This window comes from Juglans microcarpa x Juglans regia, chromosome 5D (genome assembly GCF_004785595.1).
Source record: "Juglans microcarpa x Juglans regia isolate MS1-56 chromosome 5D, Jm3101_v1.0, whole genome shotgun sequence".
Lineage (NCBI taxonomy): Eukaryota > Viridiplantae > Streptophyta > Magnoliopsida > Fagales > Juglandaceae > Juglans > Juglans microcarpa x Juglans regia.
Window position 1 is genome coordinate 29602592 of NC_054602.1, and position 17528 is coordinate 29620119.

The 17528-nt window shown below is 32.5% G+C and overlaps 1 protein-coding gene and 1 pseudogene across 1 annotated transcript; one reads left to right on the forward strand and one right to left on the reverse strand.

The window, feature by feature from the left end:
- The first annotated feature begins 219 nt into the window (after window positions 1-219).
- LOC121265888 lies at window positions 220-1430 on the forward strand (annotated as a pseudogene).
- Window positions 1431-2544: 1114 nt separating this feature from the next.
- On the reverse strand, window positions 2545-8683 carry LOC121265889 (thioredoxin-like protein AAED1, chloroplastic). Its single transcript, XM_041169553.1, has 7 exons — window positions 8677-8683; window positions 7487-7545; window positions 4486-4522; window positions 3633-3722; window positions 3418-3508; window positions 2917-2977; window positions 2545-2607 (listed from the first exon to the last, which is right to left on the reverse strand). The coding sequence occupies exons 1-7, from the start codon at window positions 8681-8683 to the stop codon at window positions 2545-2547; spliced, it is 408 nt and encodes a 135-aa protein (XP_041025487.1).
- Window positions 8684-17528: the final 8845 nt, after the last annotated feature.

Here is a 17528-nt window from a genome sequence, read left to right on the forward strand (position 1 = left end):
AATATTTAGTCCTTGATTAGAATAAAATCAATGGATCCATTCCCTCTGAAATAGAGATGCTGAAAAGTCTAACCTATTAAGACCTTGGTTCGAACATGCTCGTCAGTCCAATCTCTTTCATCCAGGATAATTTAACTTATTTAGAGTATTTAGACCTTAGTGTAAACTACTTAACTGGAAGCATTTCCCATCACAAGGATAACCTTTATTGGGTGAAATATGTTAACCTTAGTCATAACTTTATTAGAGGAGAAATACCCGTCGCATTTGGAGTGTTGTAGTAGCTGTCTCTCAAGTTTGGATCTTAGCTACAATAACCTTACGGGCCATATTCCCCCTTCTCTCATTTATATAAAAGAAATTGACTTGTCACACAATTCTTTGAAGGGTCAAATTCTAGACAGTTTTGATCGGCATCATAAATCCCACACATTAACTGGCAATAAGGATTTAAGCGGTCAGTTCAATATTTTTCCTCCATGTCCCAAAAGCAAAACATCAATTGTAACCAAAATAAAAAAATTTTGCTCTCATTACCACTTTCCTCGGATTCCTAGTTATTGGGGGTATTCTCTTGTCTCGTTATGTGTTCAAGGAAAATCAGTTTGAGTTAAGAGAATCTAAGAATGGAAACCTATTCTTGACATGGAATTATGACGGATATATTGCATATGAAGACATCATTGAAGCAATTGAGGATTTTGACATCAGGTATTGCATTGGAACCAGTGGTTATGGCAGCGTTTACAGAGTAGCGTTACCAAGCGAAAATGTGGTTGCCTTAAAGAAACTTCATCAAAGAGAAGCAGGGAATCCAATTTTCTATAGGAGTTTTATAAATGAGGTAAGGGTATTAACAGAGATTCAATATCAAAATATTGTGACGCTGCATGGGTTCTATGTACATAAAAGATGCAGATTTTTAATTTATGAGTACAGGGAAAGGGGAATCCTATTTTATGTCCTAAGAAATGTTGATGAAGCTATGGAACTGGATTGGAGCAATAGGGTAAACATCATCAAAGGCACAGCACATGCTTTATCTTACATGCATCATGAATGCATTCCGGCAATTGTTCATAGAAATATATCATCCAACAACATTTTGCTAAACTCCAAATTCTAAGGTTTTATATGTGACTTTGGAACTACTAAACTCCTTGATCCTGACTCCTCCAATCAAACATTGGTTGATGGCACTTATGGTTATATTGCTCCAGGTAAATTGTTAATTTGTTATTTCTACCACATCAATGTCATTTAAATTATTTAATTAAGAATATTAAATACAATTATTCCATTAGTCATGTATCTAAATATTTTTTAAGATTATTTTTCATTACTTTTTTTTTCAAATTTACAATTTATGAATCGTTATCACCAATTAAGCTAAAAAGATATTACGTTGATAAATCTAAAAAGACAAGTAATAAAATCTATTATCCCAATAATCTTAAATTATAAATTTAATTATATATATTTGTTCTTCATTTAATTATATGTTTAACAAAATTGCATATATTATTTAATAATAATGCATTTGGAGAGTGGGTAACAAAACTATATAGGAATAGTTTGCAATTAGCAATAATATAATAATATAGTAGCTTGCTATAATCAAATTATATCCTCTACCGCAATAAAAAATAAAAAATAAATAGTTGAAACTAGAACCTATTTTTGTGAACTTTGTTTATTTTTTAGAATATTATATAATGAAGTTGTCACGTCTTTATATTCTCTCTTTAAAAAACTTGTATTTTGAAAACTAAAGTTATCAATAACTTGATTAAATATTATTCTTCATTCAATAATTTTACTATTAGATTAAAATTATCAAATTAATTATATGTATTATTGTTCATTGACCGTATTTAGTCATTCTCAACGTTTTTTCTTTTTCTATAAAGTTTGCCTACACGATGACAGTTACAAAAAAATGCGATGCATATAGCTTTGGAGTGGTGGCATTAGAAGTATTAATGGGAATGCATCCGGGAGAATTGTCCATATTATCATAATCATCATCATCATCATCTCAAAATATGATGTTAAATGAAATATTAGACCAACGCCTGCCACCTCCAAATCGTCTAATTGGACAAGAGATTTTGCTTATTGCTACAATAGCATTTGCATGCCTGCACACTCAGCCAAAGTCTTGACCTACAATGAAATGTGTCACAAGAATTTCTCTCTCGCAGGAAGCTGAATGTCATACCCTTGACTATAGTTTCACTCTCACAATTGAGGAAACAAGCAGCATATATGGCAAGATTAGGATTTGCTTATTGTTAGGGTATTTTGTGTGCTATCAACGTGTTGTTTACATTTCTCGATCTTTTTTTAAGAAAAATATTATTTGTAATCATTCCAAATCACCCCATGAACCTGAAGTACTCATTGTTTAAGGTAGGAAGCGGTAGGAAGCAGCTGGAACAAAATAGTGCCAGTGTGTTTGTATGAGTTAAGTGTGCAAATAGAAAGTAGAAATGAATTAAGTAAAATCTGATAGAGAATTTTAGCAGATTTGTCATTTCTTCTTCATGATGAACAGTAGGCTTTCAAAATATCTTTGATATCGGGATCATCCCTAGTTTCTTTGTCCTACTCAAAAAGAAATAAACAAAGTTTACATCTAGTTAGAGTAGTACCTAGCATAACAGCTCAGAACTTTAAAGTTTTGTGTGGAGTCTTTCGATACTCCTCTCTGATCTTCATTTTACAAGAAATTATATTTAGAAAAGGTTATAGAAAGTGTAAAAATATACAAGTTAATTTCTCTATGGTTTAGGAAAAAAGGGGAAATCGTTGATCAATAACAAATATATGACAATGGTCATATTGATGATTAACCATGTTCTGGCATGAGGACAAAAGAGAAAGGTGACAGGCTATGATGAGGAAATTAATTACCTTATGAACGTATGATATGTTAGTTTTGCCAGGACCTGCAACTATAATTCCACCTTGTTGCCTAAGAAACAACAAACTACCGCTTGTTACTTTTAAAAAAGGAAAAAGAATCATGAGTAAGAAAAAAATATTTTTTACCCTTGCAGCAGACAATTCATATTTGACAAGCTTAGCAAAAATAGATAAAGATCATTAAACCAACTATCTTATTAAAGGCAAGCCTTATAATCTATGCACTTTCATACTTTTTTTTTTAAATTTACCTATTGGTGTAGAGTCAATTGTTCCTAGATTTCTTTGGTGGCTTCCTCGGGATCTTGTTTAAGCCGGGGATTTAGTTGTGATGGATCTAGGTTCTGTTGATAATACCATTAAGTCAAGTCAGGATGCAGGTTTTGTTGATAGTTGCTAGGAGTTCAAGAAAAGCACATAAGCGGGTTTTTTTTTATCTCATCATCAAAAAAATAGACACAGTAGTGGCAACAAGATGTTTTTGCATACCAGACACCTCTAGTCATGGTGTCCTTTTCAAATGAAAGCTTCCAGTCTTGTTGATAACCTTCCATGTATAACTGTATTATCTTAAGACTTGCTTGCAATGTCATAGAAACAACTAAACTAAGAATTCGTAGATGCAATCACAAAGTGCTAATTTTCACAAACAACTTATGTAAGCTACATGTACAAGTAGAGTTACCAAAAAGGGATTTTCACACACTTAGGAGTAAATTTAGTTGAAACCCCTGAGACCCCTGAGACAAAGTGTAAAGCCTCATACGACGAGTGGGTTGGGTTGGCATAAACTTCTGAAATAAACAAAAATTTTTATTAGCAAGCTGCAAATTTAAGACACATTACAATTTTTTTATGTTGGGAAGTATAGACTCCACAACATAAAATTGTACATATTTCTCTTTCATTCTTTTAAACCCCGCCTTGATGAGTAGTAAGGTCTTTCCACAATGCGGGCTGCTTTTTAACAACATAAATGACACCGCCATTGCTGCCATCACAAAACCTTCACCACATCCTTATCATTATCACATTATTATTGTTATCATCATCATCAATTCACAATGGAAACAATGGTTCCATATCCACACATATTTCTACAGCATAAAATTGAACAGATTTCTCTTTCATTCTTTTACACCCCTGCTTAATGAGTAGTAAGGCCTTTTCACAATACAAGTTGTTTCACAACAAGAATAATATTGGCATTGCTGCCATCACCAAACCTTCACCATTTCATTATCATCATTATCACATTATTGCATTATCATCATCATTAATTGGCAACATAAACAATGGTTCCATATCCACACAGACCCCTTTATTATAGAGTAATTGAAATATCAAGATATAAACACTATAAGAACTTAAATATAAACAAGAAGTTTAAAAAGAAAACAAAATGGAACCAAAAGGGCACATGTAATTAACCCATGGGCACCATCTCATCTCCATGTTTCCATTTTACTCCATTGACAGTAAAATCAAAGTAAAACTTGATGTACCACTGCTGATATGATAGAATTGATGTAGCATACAAATTCTTCAAAAACATACCTCCTTTGAATTTTGTTTGCTCAGTAAATGCCCTTGCCTACATAAAATTACTGCAACCAGTTACTTCAAAAATTTATGTTATTTCCTTGATAAAAAATTGGGACAAAGAGAGAGAAATGATTTCAATGAAGCATTACATTGTTAGTCACATATTTACTCTTAAAAAACATATGAAAAGTGTCATTGGTTTTCTTATGAAACTTCCATACATATTTACAATCACCCTTATTCCAAGGATGGCACATTGACACCCAACAAATACACGAGCACCTAATTATTGTATACTTAATTCATCTATTAAGTCTTACAGAAACAAGTATCAACAGTTCAATTAATCATCAATACTACCATGTCCAATTACAACCAAAGTCACACTTGATGCATCCATTATGTGCTATCAACATATCATATATATCAGTACTACATTGACATAAGAACTTCCTACTTATCGTTTTAAACCAACAAAAATTAAGGGGAAGATGCTAATAAGTTATTAAGTCTTTTTTTTTTACTACATGTAAGGGTAAGAAGGTGTGACCCGAAGTGGCTTCCCTACCTAGATGTGAACATACTAGAACCCTTGTAGCTGGGAACCGTACAGGAATGGCCTACATGGAGAGAAGGCTCAAACGCTCCTTCAAGTCAAGCTTGAACCACAACTTGGACCCTAGCCTTCCTAGGGAATTCAATGAAACTTAGATAGCTAATACTAATAGTCTAAAGTTAATCCATATTTAGATTCAAGCTCAGGATCTAGTACATGTCAAACCACTTAAGTGTAACCCAAGAACTATTGAGCCACCACCCTTGGGTGGTAGGTAATTAAGTCTTCTACAGGCTACAAGAACTCATCCTAAAGCTAACTATGTATTGCCTTCCCTTGGAGACATCAATTCAATTGACTTGAAGCTAGCAATGATGTAAGATAAGAGTTTTTCATCTTCACAGATCCAAAAAATATTTATTAGTATTGACGTTTTCATCTATTTTATGCTCATCAACAAACCTATCCGAGTAGCTAGTAGCTAGTTTTGTTGTTAAGAGCATTCACATTGGTTTATGCATATGCATATGCAAAATCACCTCTTTTAAAGACCCACTTTGTCATTCAAGCAAAACTCTCATATTTGTTTATGCATATTTGAAGTAAAATAATAATAAAATATTATTATTTTATTATTATTAATTTTTTTAACTAATTTTTTATAGAGTTTGCAATTAGCACGTACTGGGTTAATACATGTACTATTTTAAAACATGCGATTAGCACCCAAAGAAATTCCATTAGCACCCAGTACAAGTATTAATTTGTACATGTATTAGCACCCAGTACATGTATTAATACAATTTCATGAATCCAAATTTAGCAATTCCATATATAATGAAATGCATCAAATTTATATACACCAAAAATGAATCTCATGTGCTCATAAACAACACATATTAACATGTACTCAGAACTTACATGTAACTAATATCAACTTCATAATTTTGTGCTCAAAAAAATTTTGTAATGTCAACTTAATACAAATTTCATGTATCAAAATCAACTTTTTGGAACTTGTATCAAGTTGATTTTGATACAAATTCATTACAATACAAATTTCTCCAAGATCATTACAATACAAATTTCTAGCAACAGTATAGAATGAAAGCAGTCTAGAATACACCAAAGCAGCAACTAATGACCTTTGGCTTAAAGATGTGGCCACCAAGGAGTAAAGCAGCAACAATATCCAACAACCACTAACAACTCTTTCAACGGCTCCACCACAAGTAAGCTGCAACAAAAACCAGCAACCACCAACAACTCCTCTAGTGGCTCCACCACCAGCAAGCAGCAACAAAAACCAAACCCCACCAACAACAAAATTCACCCAATTAATTGGTACCCACCCACCACCAACCACCAACAAATTACAGTTCCATACAGAGGCACAAAAAATGATATCCATTTCATAACAACCAGCAGTACAACAATACCCAAAACATGTCACTACATTTAAAAAAATAATAATAATAATAATTATCAAAAACTGCACAAAACAAAGCATACAATTATGTACGAGATATGGCCTTATTCCTTTGTTTCTCAATTATTTCCATTTGAAAATTATGGAAATATTCTTGCTGCACAGAATTCATAGAACCAATATCCAATTTCATAATTTCTATATCAGTTTTCCTCTTCTTTTGAGCTAATATTATAGATCTTTCTTCTTGAGACTTAATTTCGATTTCAACCTTTCTCTTCTTAATAGCAAGTAACTCAGAATTCTGATTGTCTAAGCTCATTATTGATTCTTTTCTCTCCATCATATGAATCTTCCTATCATGTGTCATTTCCCTTAAGGCGTCACTAAATTCATTATCTTCTTTTTCCCTAGCTTGGAAGCATTCCTTCAACTTGGGCCATGAAACCACAAAATTTATTGACACATTTTTAAATAATTGACGACCTATTGGTCAAAGAGGGTACAGATCATTCTTGACCGTTAGGTTTTTTATAGGCAGAGTAGTAATCATAAATTCTACTCCACAATTATGTGGAAGTTTGGTTAGTCCCCCGTATAGAATCTATACTAATATTAAGCCAAGCTGAAATGAGGAGAGTGTCTTCCTCAATAGTAAGTGTTCTTGACATCATAAAATTACTGCTACTAGTTACTTCAAAAATTTTATGTTATTTCCTTGATAAAAAAAAAATTGGGAAAAATGGTGAGAAATGATTCCAGTGAAGCATAGCATTGTTAGTCACTTATTTACCCTTAAAAAACATATGAAAAGTGCCATTGGTTTCCTCATGAAACTTCCATACATATTTACAATCATCCTTGGAATTCCTCATGAAACTTCCATACATATTTACAATCACCCTTATTCCAAGGATGGCATATTGACACCCAACAAATACACCAGCACCTGATTATTGTATACTTAATTCATCTATTAAGTCTTACTGAAGCAATTATCAGCAATTCAATTAATCATCAATACATACCTGATCAATACTACTAGGTCCAATTACAACCAAAGCCACATCTGATGCATCCATTATATCTTGTCAACATATCATATATATTAGTACTACATTGACATAAGCACTTCCCACCTATCGTTTTAAACAAACAAAAATTAAGGAGGAACATGCTAATAAGTTATTAAGTCTTTCCTTTTTACTACTTGTAAGGGTACAAGGGGTGATCAAAAGTGGCTTCCCTATCTAGATTTGAACATAGTAGCACTCACTAGCTGGGAACCAGACAGGAGTGGCCTAGATGGAGAGAAGCCTCAGACGCTCCTTCAAGTCGAGTTTGAACCACAACTTGGACTCTATCCCTCCTAGGGAATTCAATGAAACCTTAGATAGCAAATATTAATAGTCTAAGGTTAATCCATATTCAGATTTGAGCTTAGGATCTAGTACATGTAAAACCACTTAAGCATAACCCAAGAACTATTGAGCCACCACCCTTGGTGATAGGTAATTAAGTCTTCTATAGGCTACAGGAACTCATCCTAAGGCTAACTATGTATTGCCCTCCCTTGGAGACATCCATTCAATTGACTTGAAGCTGGAAGTGATGTAAAACAAGTGTTTTTCATCTTCATAGATCCAACAATTTTTAATTAGTATCGACATTTTTATCTATTTTAGGCTCCTTAATAATCCTATCCGAGTAGCTAATAACTAGTTTTGTTGTTAAGAATATTTACATTGGTTTATGCATATGCATATGCAAAATCACCTTTTTTAAAGTTTCACTTTGCCATTCAAGCAAAACTCTCACATTAGCTTATGCATATTTGAAGTAAAATAATAATAAAATATTTGGAGTAGAGATCATTAGTCGAAAGTGTGGTAGACAGAGAAGTCGTCATGGATGGATGCTCAAAGGATAAGTAGAACCTCCGCCCAAGGACTCTAGTTGGAGTAGAGATTATTGGGCGGCTTCGTGACCGTTATTGTAATTGTGGGAAATGGAGTTACATGTGGCAACACTCTGGTTGGCCTAAATGCTTCAATATTAGAAATTGCGTGGTTATGCTTTGGCTTAAAATTGCATGATGTTTCGTTGTGTTCTAGTAAACTGCATGTCGCTCCTAGAATTTGACCCAAATTTGATTTCTTCTTTCTCCCCTCCCCTCTAATGGTGGCCATTACCCTCTTTGAAGAGATGCTTTAATCACCGGCCATTTTATCCGATGCCAATCCTCCTTTTGCCACTCTTGTCCCTCCAGAAGCCTGACCATAATCTAATATGCCACAATGGTCTCAAGGATAGAAATTTCCAGTGAGTATTACTGGGCTCCTCGGCTTGGGAATGGGGGAACCTTCACCAGCCGCCTATCTAACATTCTCGGCATACCCCGCGTCACTAACGGCGATCTCGTCTCCTCTGGCCCCCTCTCTCAACTGGTTTTTTTGTGTAGTCCCTGATCTGTTCGTTGGAGCTCATATTACTTTGGATTCTTATTATTTTTCACACAGGCTAGCTTTAGAAGTGAGCTAATTTTGTCCCTTTTTTATTTGTTTTATTTTTTTTCTGTTCTAAAATCTCTCATTCTTGCTTACTATTTAGCAAAATCGTTTTTAGCTGGTTGGACGCTAAAAAAAATCTATATCCACTAATGTTTCAATATTATTAGTTCATAATTAAGTTACGTATGTCATGCTCGTATCATTTGTTGATATATTTGGGAGTTCTTGCCAATTAATATCCATGACTCTGCTAGAATATTCCTTGAAGTAGATGGAGTTTTAATTCAAAATTATAGAGTTCCTCATCATATATGTTTCTATTCAATATTTGTGATGATTTAATTGTTTGATTTGTGACAAGTAGCTAAGAATCACTCTATTTGAACTATGAGCTGTCGGGCTTGCCATGAATTATTAGTGTTGTTTATGTTTTTTTGTGTTAGTTAGACTCTGTTGTTTGGTTCTAAAGTTATTTTTGTAAAACTGTTTTTCTCGTTTTCTGGTGTTTGATTGGGTTTTGAGAGGGCTGGTCAACTGAAATTGAAATGTGTTATATCTAACGATGAGGCTAACTCGATAGTGTCTAATACGAAGAATAACTTTACTTAATGTGTGTGTGTGCTATGTTTTATAGTCAGCTATCTCGATAGTGTCTAATGGTCTAGCCATCCAAGCGTAGGTTAGGTAGGAAGAAATGGAGTCTTCGAGCCATGGGTCTCCATGTCCTAGTCTGCTCAAGCACGTAATGGGTTGAATGAAAATTCTTGGCTTTGTCTGAGGGTTCTCCATGGGTGACAAGAGGATTGTTGAGTTGGTTCACCGCTAACAGAGCGATTTGCTTTGGTCTCGGGCATGGGTGGGCTGTGGATTCAAAAGCCACATAGGTCAAGTACTGACCTAGATTTTGTGGGTTTAATTTTTGGGCAGACCACTTTTGTTTCTCTCAAAGATAGATATCGCACAAGCTACCAAAGAGTAGACGACACCTACAATATATATGCATGATGGGCCGGGGATGATGTCCCCTTACAAGTGATTAATATTAATTCTATTGAAGCGTGGTTAGATTTATTGATGGTATTGGTAGCCACTCTATGCTGTCCATAAGTACATCACCATCTATGCATTCGAATCATTAAAGTAGCAGAAGATGGGAAGTACCGTACTTCCATACCCATGTTGTAACACACCCCCGATCTCACTGCGAGGTTGAGAAACCTCCATACCCATGGCATGCCTAAACTATTGGGCGTGGTTAGCTGATGGTTCCACGTGCATGTGCATGTGCAGTCTGGCCACGTCCATGAAAGTGTGTTTTACTTTGGTTATAAAAAAATATTTTAGTAGATTTGAGTAAATTTATAAATTAACGTAACTTAATATAATAAATTATATTATAAAATTAATTTTTTTATAAAATAAATCTAACATTTCATATAAAATTATATCAATTTATAAATATTTTATAAAATATCTCTATGACGACAATAATAATAAAAAGTAGGACTGGAAAGCCATGGGTCAACTACAAAAGCCGCATGCGTCGGATTAGGTAACCGCCACAAGACTCGTGCGTGTCGATATTCCACTTGGGAATGCTAAACTACTTCTACTATTATACTTCTATCGTGTACTCGTGACTTGTCACAATCTCACTATCTTCCTTCGAATATATTTTAGCCTTTGAAAAGAGATACACATAATATATAAATTTTAGTACGAAGATACTCTTATAACTTCTTTTTTTTTTTTATAATTATTTTACAAATTATTTTAAATAACCAATATAATTATGTCCTTTTTTTAAAAAAATAATTTCAATTTTACATGATTACCATTCATCCTAAACAGAGTTATAAATTAGTTGTAGACTAATTGTAAGTTTATCAATTTTTTTTTAATTTTATATTATTTTAATTATATACAACCTGTCGGTGTTGTAAATCTCAACGATAAATATATCAAAATCTACATATTGTGTGTGACGGTATCTATAATTATATGAATTTGAATATTTGGACGGTCCTTATGGTTGGGAAAAGAATCTAATTATCTTCTTGTCGGATGAATTTGATCAAACCAGCTGAAAAAAGATGTTAGGTATATAAAGAATATTATAAAATTAGGCCGGAAAATGATCTACTAACAACTGTCTTATATATTATTATTTTATAATTTTATAGAAAATCAAGTGTAGTTTTGTAAAACCGAGCGAAATCTATTTTTAATGAAGCAGTACTGTATTTGTATTAATTCATTGTAAAATAATTGTAAGTGTATTATTACTCAATTATTAATAATTACTATATAAATTTAATAGTTTAATATATATAATACATTAATTAATTAGATCGTACATATATACTGTTTTTGATTGATCAAATTCAACATAATTATATGCGAGTTTTATTATTGTAGTTCTCTTTGTATGTTTTAACATTTCTCATCAATTCTTTATTTTATTACTACTGAAGATATCTCACTACCGACATATTCTGGAAAATGTATATTTATACTTTTCAATAACTTTGATTTTTATTATTATTATTATTTTTTTTTTATGGATGGTGAAAAATACTGACATCATAATGAAAAGTTATATTGTTTTGGTAACTCCTTTTTCAAGCAAAAACCTATATACATACATGTGTGCATGTTTTAAGTGTAAAGATAATGCATGGTACTTATGAGTAATATATGAATAAAATTAAAAAGAATATTGTATCAAATTAAATTAGTAAACTATTAAAAAAAACAAATGTTGAAAAATTCATTTGATTTTATATACTTATCTTATTTAATATGAAGAATTATATTCGCAAGTCGATGTATAAAATACATATAATATGAATATAAATTTTACAAATTAAATATTATTATTTAAATATTACGAATTATATGTTCTACATAATAACTTGAGAATGAAATAACTCATTTAATATTTATTAAAAGTTTAAAGCTTATTGAAACATTCGCGTAAATATCAATAAATTATATAATACCTACTATCTATTTTATATTTCTATCCATTTATTTATTTGATTGAACTTTACTATCTTAATCCTAGGCTAATTATTTAGTGAATGAAAGAAGGCAGAAAAAAGACAAATGAGTCGGAGCAATTCCATTGGCACGTATTCAGCAAAATATTAAAAATAAAAATAAAAATTTCATTGACACGTGTGTGTGACGTGGCAAGAGCAGCGCAACTACCAGTCATAGAGTGAGAGGCCGTAGAATTTCAGCTTGAATTTTTGGAAGTTGGAGGAGAGAGTCCCACGTGTTCCCATCACCTCCCCATTCCCCCAACTAACTTTCAATGTCCCAAACCTCAACTAATTCTCAAACCTATGCTACGTGACAAACCTCTACATATTATATACAGACACTCTTAAACTCTTTAGATATTATTTCTTTTTTATAATTTCTTTTAATATTTTTGTGTATCCGAGGTCACGTTTCTTAGAAGAAATTAAAAAAAAAAAAAAAAAACAGAGGGAATAAATGTTCTGAGACGCGGTTAAGGTTATATTTATAATGCTTACATTCTATTTGATTTTTTTTTTTTTTTTTGTTTTTCCTAAGAGCATTGATTACTGTTTGGAAAAGGGTAAAAATAAAAAAGAAAGAGACACATCATTGGGAGTTCATGATCATTGATGAGGCGGCTATTATATGCCTTTTTTGTCAGTGATAGGCGTATCTATCGAATCCTTTTAAGTGCCTTAAACATTTTTTAATGTATATAATTATTAAAATTATTCAATTCAATTAAACTTATTCATGATATAATATTTATTTTTTAATTTTTCTCTAAATTTTTAAGATTTAAAATGAGAAATGTTATAACCATAAAATGAGAAAATTTTTGAATTTTTATTTGAGAATTGCAAGTAGAAGAGAGATTGACACATAAAGTTATTTTATAATATTTATTATTATTTGTAAATTTTTTTATATAGTATTAAATGTTTAATAAACATTGTAGACCCAATTTATAACATCTTTTATTATATATGCCATTTTTTGGTACAATAAATCTTATAAAAATATCAGTCACTCACTTATTTTAAATTTTATAATTGGGGGACATAGAACTTTAAAAGATGGTTGGTAAGCATCAAATTCAACTTGACGGTGAAAATGGTGAAGTTTTTGTTTTTTATTTTTAAAAATAAAAATCACATTTTTCAAGAAAATCAAAACATAAACATCTTTTTGAAAAATTCTATCTATATATGCATAGACCGCCTCCCGCCTCCCCTTTGAGCAAACATGGCCCAAAAAACAGTAGTGCTGTCGGAATTGGGTTGCCAGCTTGCTGCCCTTATTATACTAGAAGTTATTTTTCTCTTCTTTTATTTCAACTTCTAATTTTGTTTTCCAAAACTTATATGTCAACTTACTTACTTTTATTATAAATTATGTGCAAACTCTAGGAGAATACCAATTGGCAAAACCTTAGCACAGCAAAGAGATGAAACCCAAGCCGAGCAAAGGTTCAGAGAAGTTTCTAGAGAAAAATATCTCAATTGAATTAAAACCATACGTGTATAGTGACCAAAGCAAGTATTTATATTAGTACATAAGGAAATAAAATACATGTGACTAATGCGTGATACAAAGAAGAATTAAAAGAATTAATTTAATTCATGATACCCCCTTCAAGATGGAGAATATATAGAATAGACTCTCATCTTGGGAACTAAGTGATGAAATTGCTAAAAATCAAGAGGTTTGGTTAACACATCAGCAAGTTGATTATTAGAAACCAAGTGAAAAGTCCTGATAACTCAAGCTTGAATTTTTTTCTCAAATAAAATGACAATCCAGCTCAATGAGTTTTGTTCTTTCATGGAAGACTGGATTGGCAGCAATGTGTAAGGCAACCTTACTATCACAAAAAAGTTGAGCACTATAAGTATGGGAAATACCAAAATCAGATAAGAGATCGGTGAGAAACCAAATAATATCACAAGTGGTAAAAGCTATGGATCTATACTCAGCTTCTGCAGAAGATCTAGAAAGAGTAGTCTGTTTCTTTGTTTTCCAAGAAACCAAAGAATCCCTAAGAAAAACACAATAGCCACTTGTAAATCTTTTATTGTCATGACAAGAGGCCTAATCAGAATCAGCAAAAGCTTTGAGAGATAATGAATTGGCAACTGGGAAAAAAAGACCATGATCAGGAGTGCCTTTGATACATTGTAGAATTTTGTAGGCTACTTGTAAATGGGGTAGTCTAGGCTGAGCCATGTATTGGCTAAGCCTATTAACAGAATAACACAAGTCTGCCCGAGTTAATGTAAGGTAAAGAAGTCGACTTACAAGTTTTCTATAAACTGTAGGGTCAGACAACTAGTCTCCCACATCCTTATTCAACTTAATATTTTATTCTATAGGAAAGTCAATAGGTTTAGAAGCAAGTAAACCAGCATCTTGAAGAACCTCCAAACAATATTTTTTTTCATACAAAGAAATACCAACAGGAGACCAAGCCACTTCTAGACCAACGAAATATTTGAACTTACTAAGGTCCTTGAGCTTAAACTTCTCATCAAGTAAGGATTTTAAAAGCACAACAGATTTCATATTATTACTAGCTATGATAATATCATCAACATAGACAAAAAAAAGCAATAAAAGATGAACTCTCGATCTTAGTAAAAAGAGAATAATCAATTTTGAATTGTTGAAAACCCATACCGAGTATAGAAGTTGAAAACTTGGATAACCACTACTGTGAGGCCTATTTCAAACCATAGAGTGATTTTTTTAACTTGCAAACTTGGAATCCCTTTGATCATGAAAACTAGGAGGTAAAAGTATGTATACTTCTTCAGATAAGTCCCTATGCAAAAAATCATTATTTATATCAAGTTGTATAAAATGCATGTCTTTCACAACATGGCCAAAAGAGCTCTAACAGTAGTCATTTTAGCAACAGGTGAAAAGGTTTCAAAATAATCCAATCCTTCAGTTTGGGTATAACCTTTGGCAACCAATCTTATCTTATATCTTTCAATGGAACCATCAACACGATATTAATCTTATAAACTCATTTGCAACCTATAGGCTTCTTACCAGAAGGTAAAGAAGTAACAGTCCATGTATTAGACAAATGTCAGAGAAAAACAAAAGGTAGTAAGTTAGTGATTGTGTTAACACTCTAATGGAAATTAATTTGAATTTAAGTTGAAACACATAGAATATCATGTAAAATAAGATGTTCAGAAATAGAAACAGAGCCAATATGTGTAACAGATACAAATTGACCATTAGGAAGTTTCACAAAAGCATTAACAAAATTGGTAATAAAAGTAAAACAATCAATAGAAGGAACCAAATGATCAATGGCTCTAGTATCGAGAATCCAAGAATTTGAATCAAATGTAGCAGACTGAGCAACAGAAAAAACAAAGTGAGTATTATTATGAGAAAAAATAATACTAGAAAAAGAATTCGAAACAACTGCATTGACAGCAAAAGAAACTTCATCAATAGAATTTAGAAGGATGAAGCATGGACAGAGGCTGCTGATACTGAGCCTCAATCAAGGAAAAATGAGAAATAGATAAGGAATTGCTATCATTAAGGATAACATTATTGGCCATAGACTATTGCCACTGTTCTGGTTTGTAGCCTAGAAGAAAACCATGCAACTTGTAACATTTTCAATCACATGACCAGTAATTTCATGGTGTTTACATACTGCTCTATCCTTCTTAAAAAATGATTTAACAGATTTGGTTCCATCAATTTAAGAAGCAAAAACATGTGAATCAATAGGGGTAAAAAAACAGAAGAGATTTCTCGCTCCTATTCCTTTTGTAAAACAAGAGAACAAACTTTATTAAGATGAGACAGAGGCTCAATAAGCAAAAACTGTGCACGAGTAAGTGCAAACGATTCATTCAATCTCATCAAAAATTGTAAAAAAATTCATATTGAACATAGGAGTTCAATGTTCGTACAGCTCTACAAGAACAAGCAGGACAGACTTATAATTAATAAGTTCATCCTAAAGGCCCTTAAGACGAGTAAAATAATTACTCACTGAAAGATAATCCTGAAAAAGAGAGGAAATTGATTTCTACAACTAAAAAATACGAGATCTATTTTTATGAGAAAATCGTTCCTTAAGATCTGACCATATCTCACAAGCAGTTGTAATATACAAGATACTAGAAGAAATTTCGGGAGAAACAGATTTTAAGATCCAAGATATCAACATATTGTTACATCAAAGTCATGGAGAAAGGAGAGAATCCGTCGGATCCAAAGGTTTAGGAATAGATCCATCAACGAATCCAAGCTTGTTCTTCACCGAGAGAGCCATGGACATTGAATGGGACCAAGCATGATAGTTCTTACGGAGAAGAAGCTGAGTGACCAAAAGGACACCAGGACTATCACTAGGATGAAGAAAGTAAGGAGAAGTAGCATCATCGGAGACGGGTTTATGAGACAGCGCCGTGGAAGTAATAAAAAAAAGACGCCTGATACCATGTAAAATGTAAACCCTAGGAGAATACAAAGGGGCAAAATCTTAGCACAGCAAAGGGATTAAACCCTAGCATAGCAAAGGTCGCGAGAGAAGCTTCTGGAGAAAAATACCTCAATTGAATTAAAACCGTACGTGTACAATGACCAAAGCAAGTATTTATATCAGTACATAAGAAAATAAAATACATTTGACTAACACGTGATATAAAAAAAATTAAAAAAATAAATTTAATTCATGATATTTATTTTAATGCACTAATTCATAAAAAATACATATTAAAAAAAAATCTATTTACGAGTCTGTTTGTTGACACATCTAACACACGGTTAAGGTAAAAATCTTTCATATAAGCTAATATAAGAAATATTATTGTTTCGAGTTTTTAACAATTATAATGAGTATCATAATAACTGTCCGGTGTGTTCATACACATGGCCTTATAAGTAACAAAATATTATAGATTAACAATACTATTAATTAAATATAAAAGTTTGGTCAGTAATTTTGCATCTAAAAAATTTTAGTGAGATTTTTTTATTTATATTTGAAAATAAGTTATCTGTCTTTAAAATCAAAGGCCTTGTCTTTATTATTAAATGTTTAACACCAATGACTTTCACGTTCTACGTGACAACATGTCTTCCCTTGCTGGCATTTTGCAAGAGTTTTCTCACCCAAAATTCTTTCATCCTCTCTCACATTTGCCATTGAAGTACGGTTGCTAACAAGATTTATCCGAAAAAAGGAGTTGAACTTGATTAAGTCCGATAAAAATAAGATGAATCTTTTCTGCCCCCATTGATGTCATCCACTTCCTTTCTTTATTGATGATCGATACAAGACCACATCAATGGGGGAGGGGGGCTTGCACATTTAAGCGACAATCAATTAAGAGTGTCAGATTTCGGCTGTGTGCGCTTTGGTATCCTGTCCAGCTGTTGGATGGTCGAAACTCGAGTGCGTTCCACGCGCAGAGTGAGTCAAACCATGGGGAGCAGGGAGACAGTTAGTTGGGCATACAATAGAATTACGCTGGGGGTGGTGCTGCTCTTG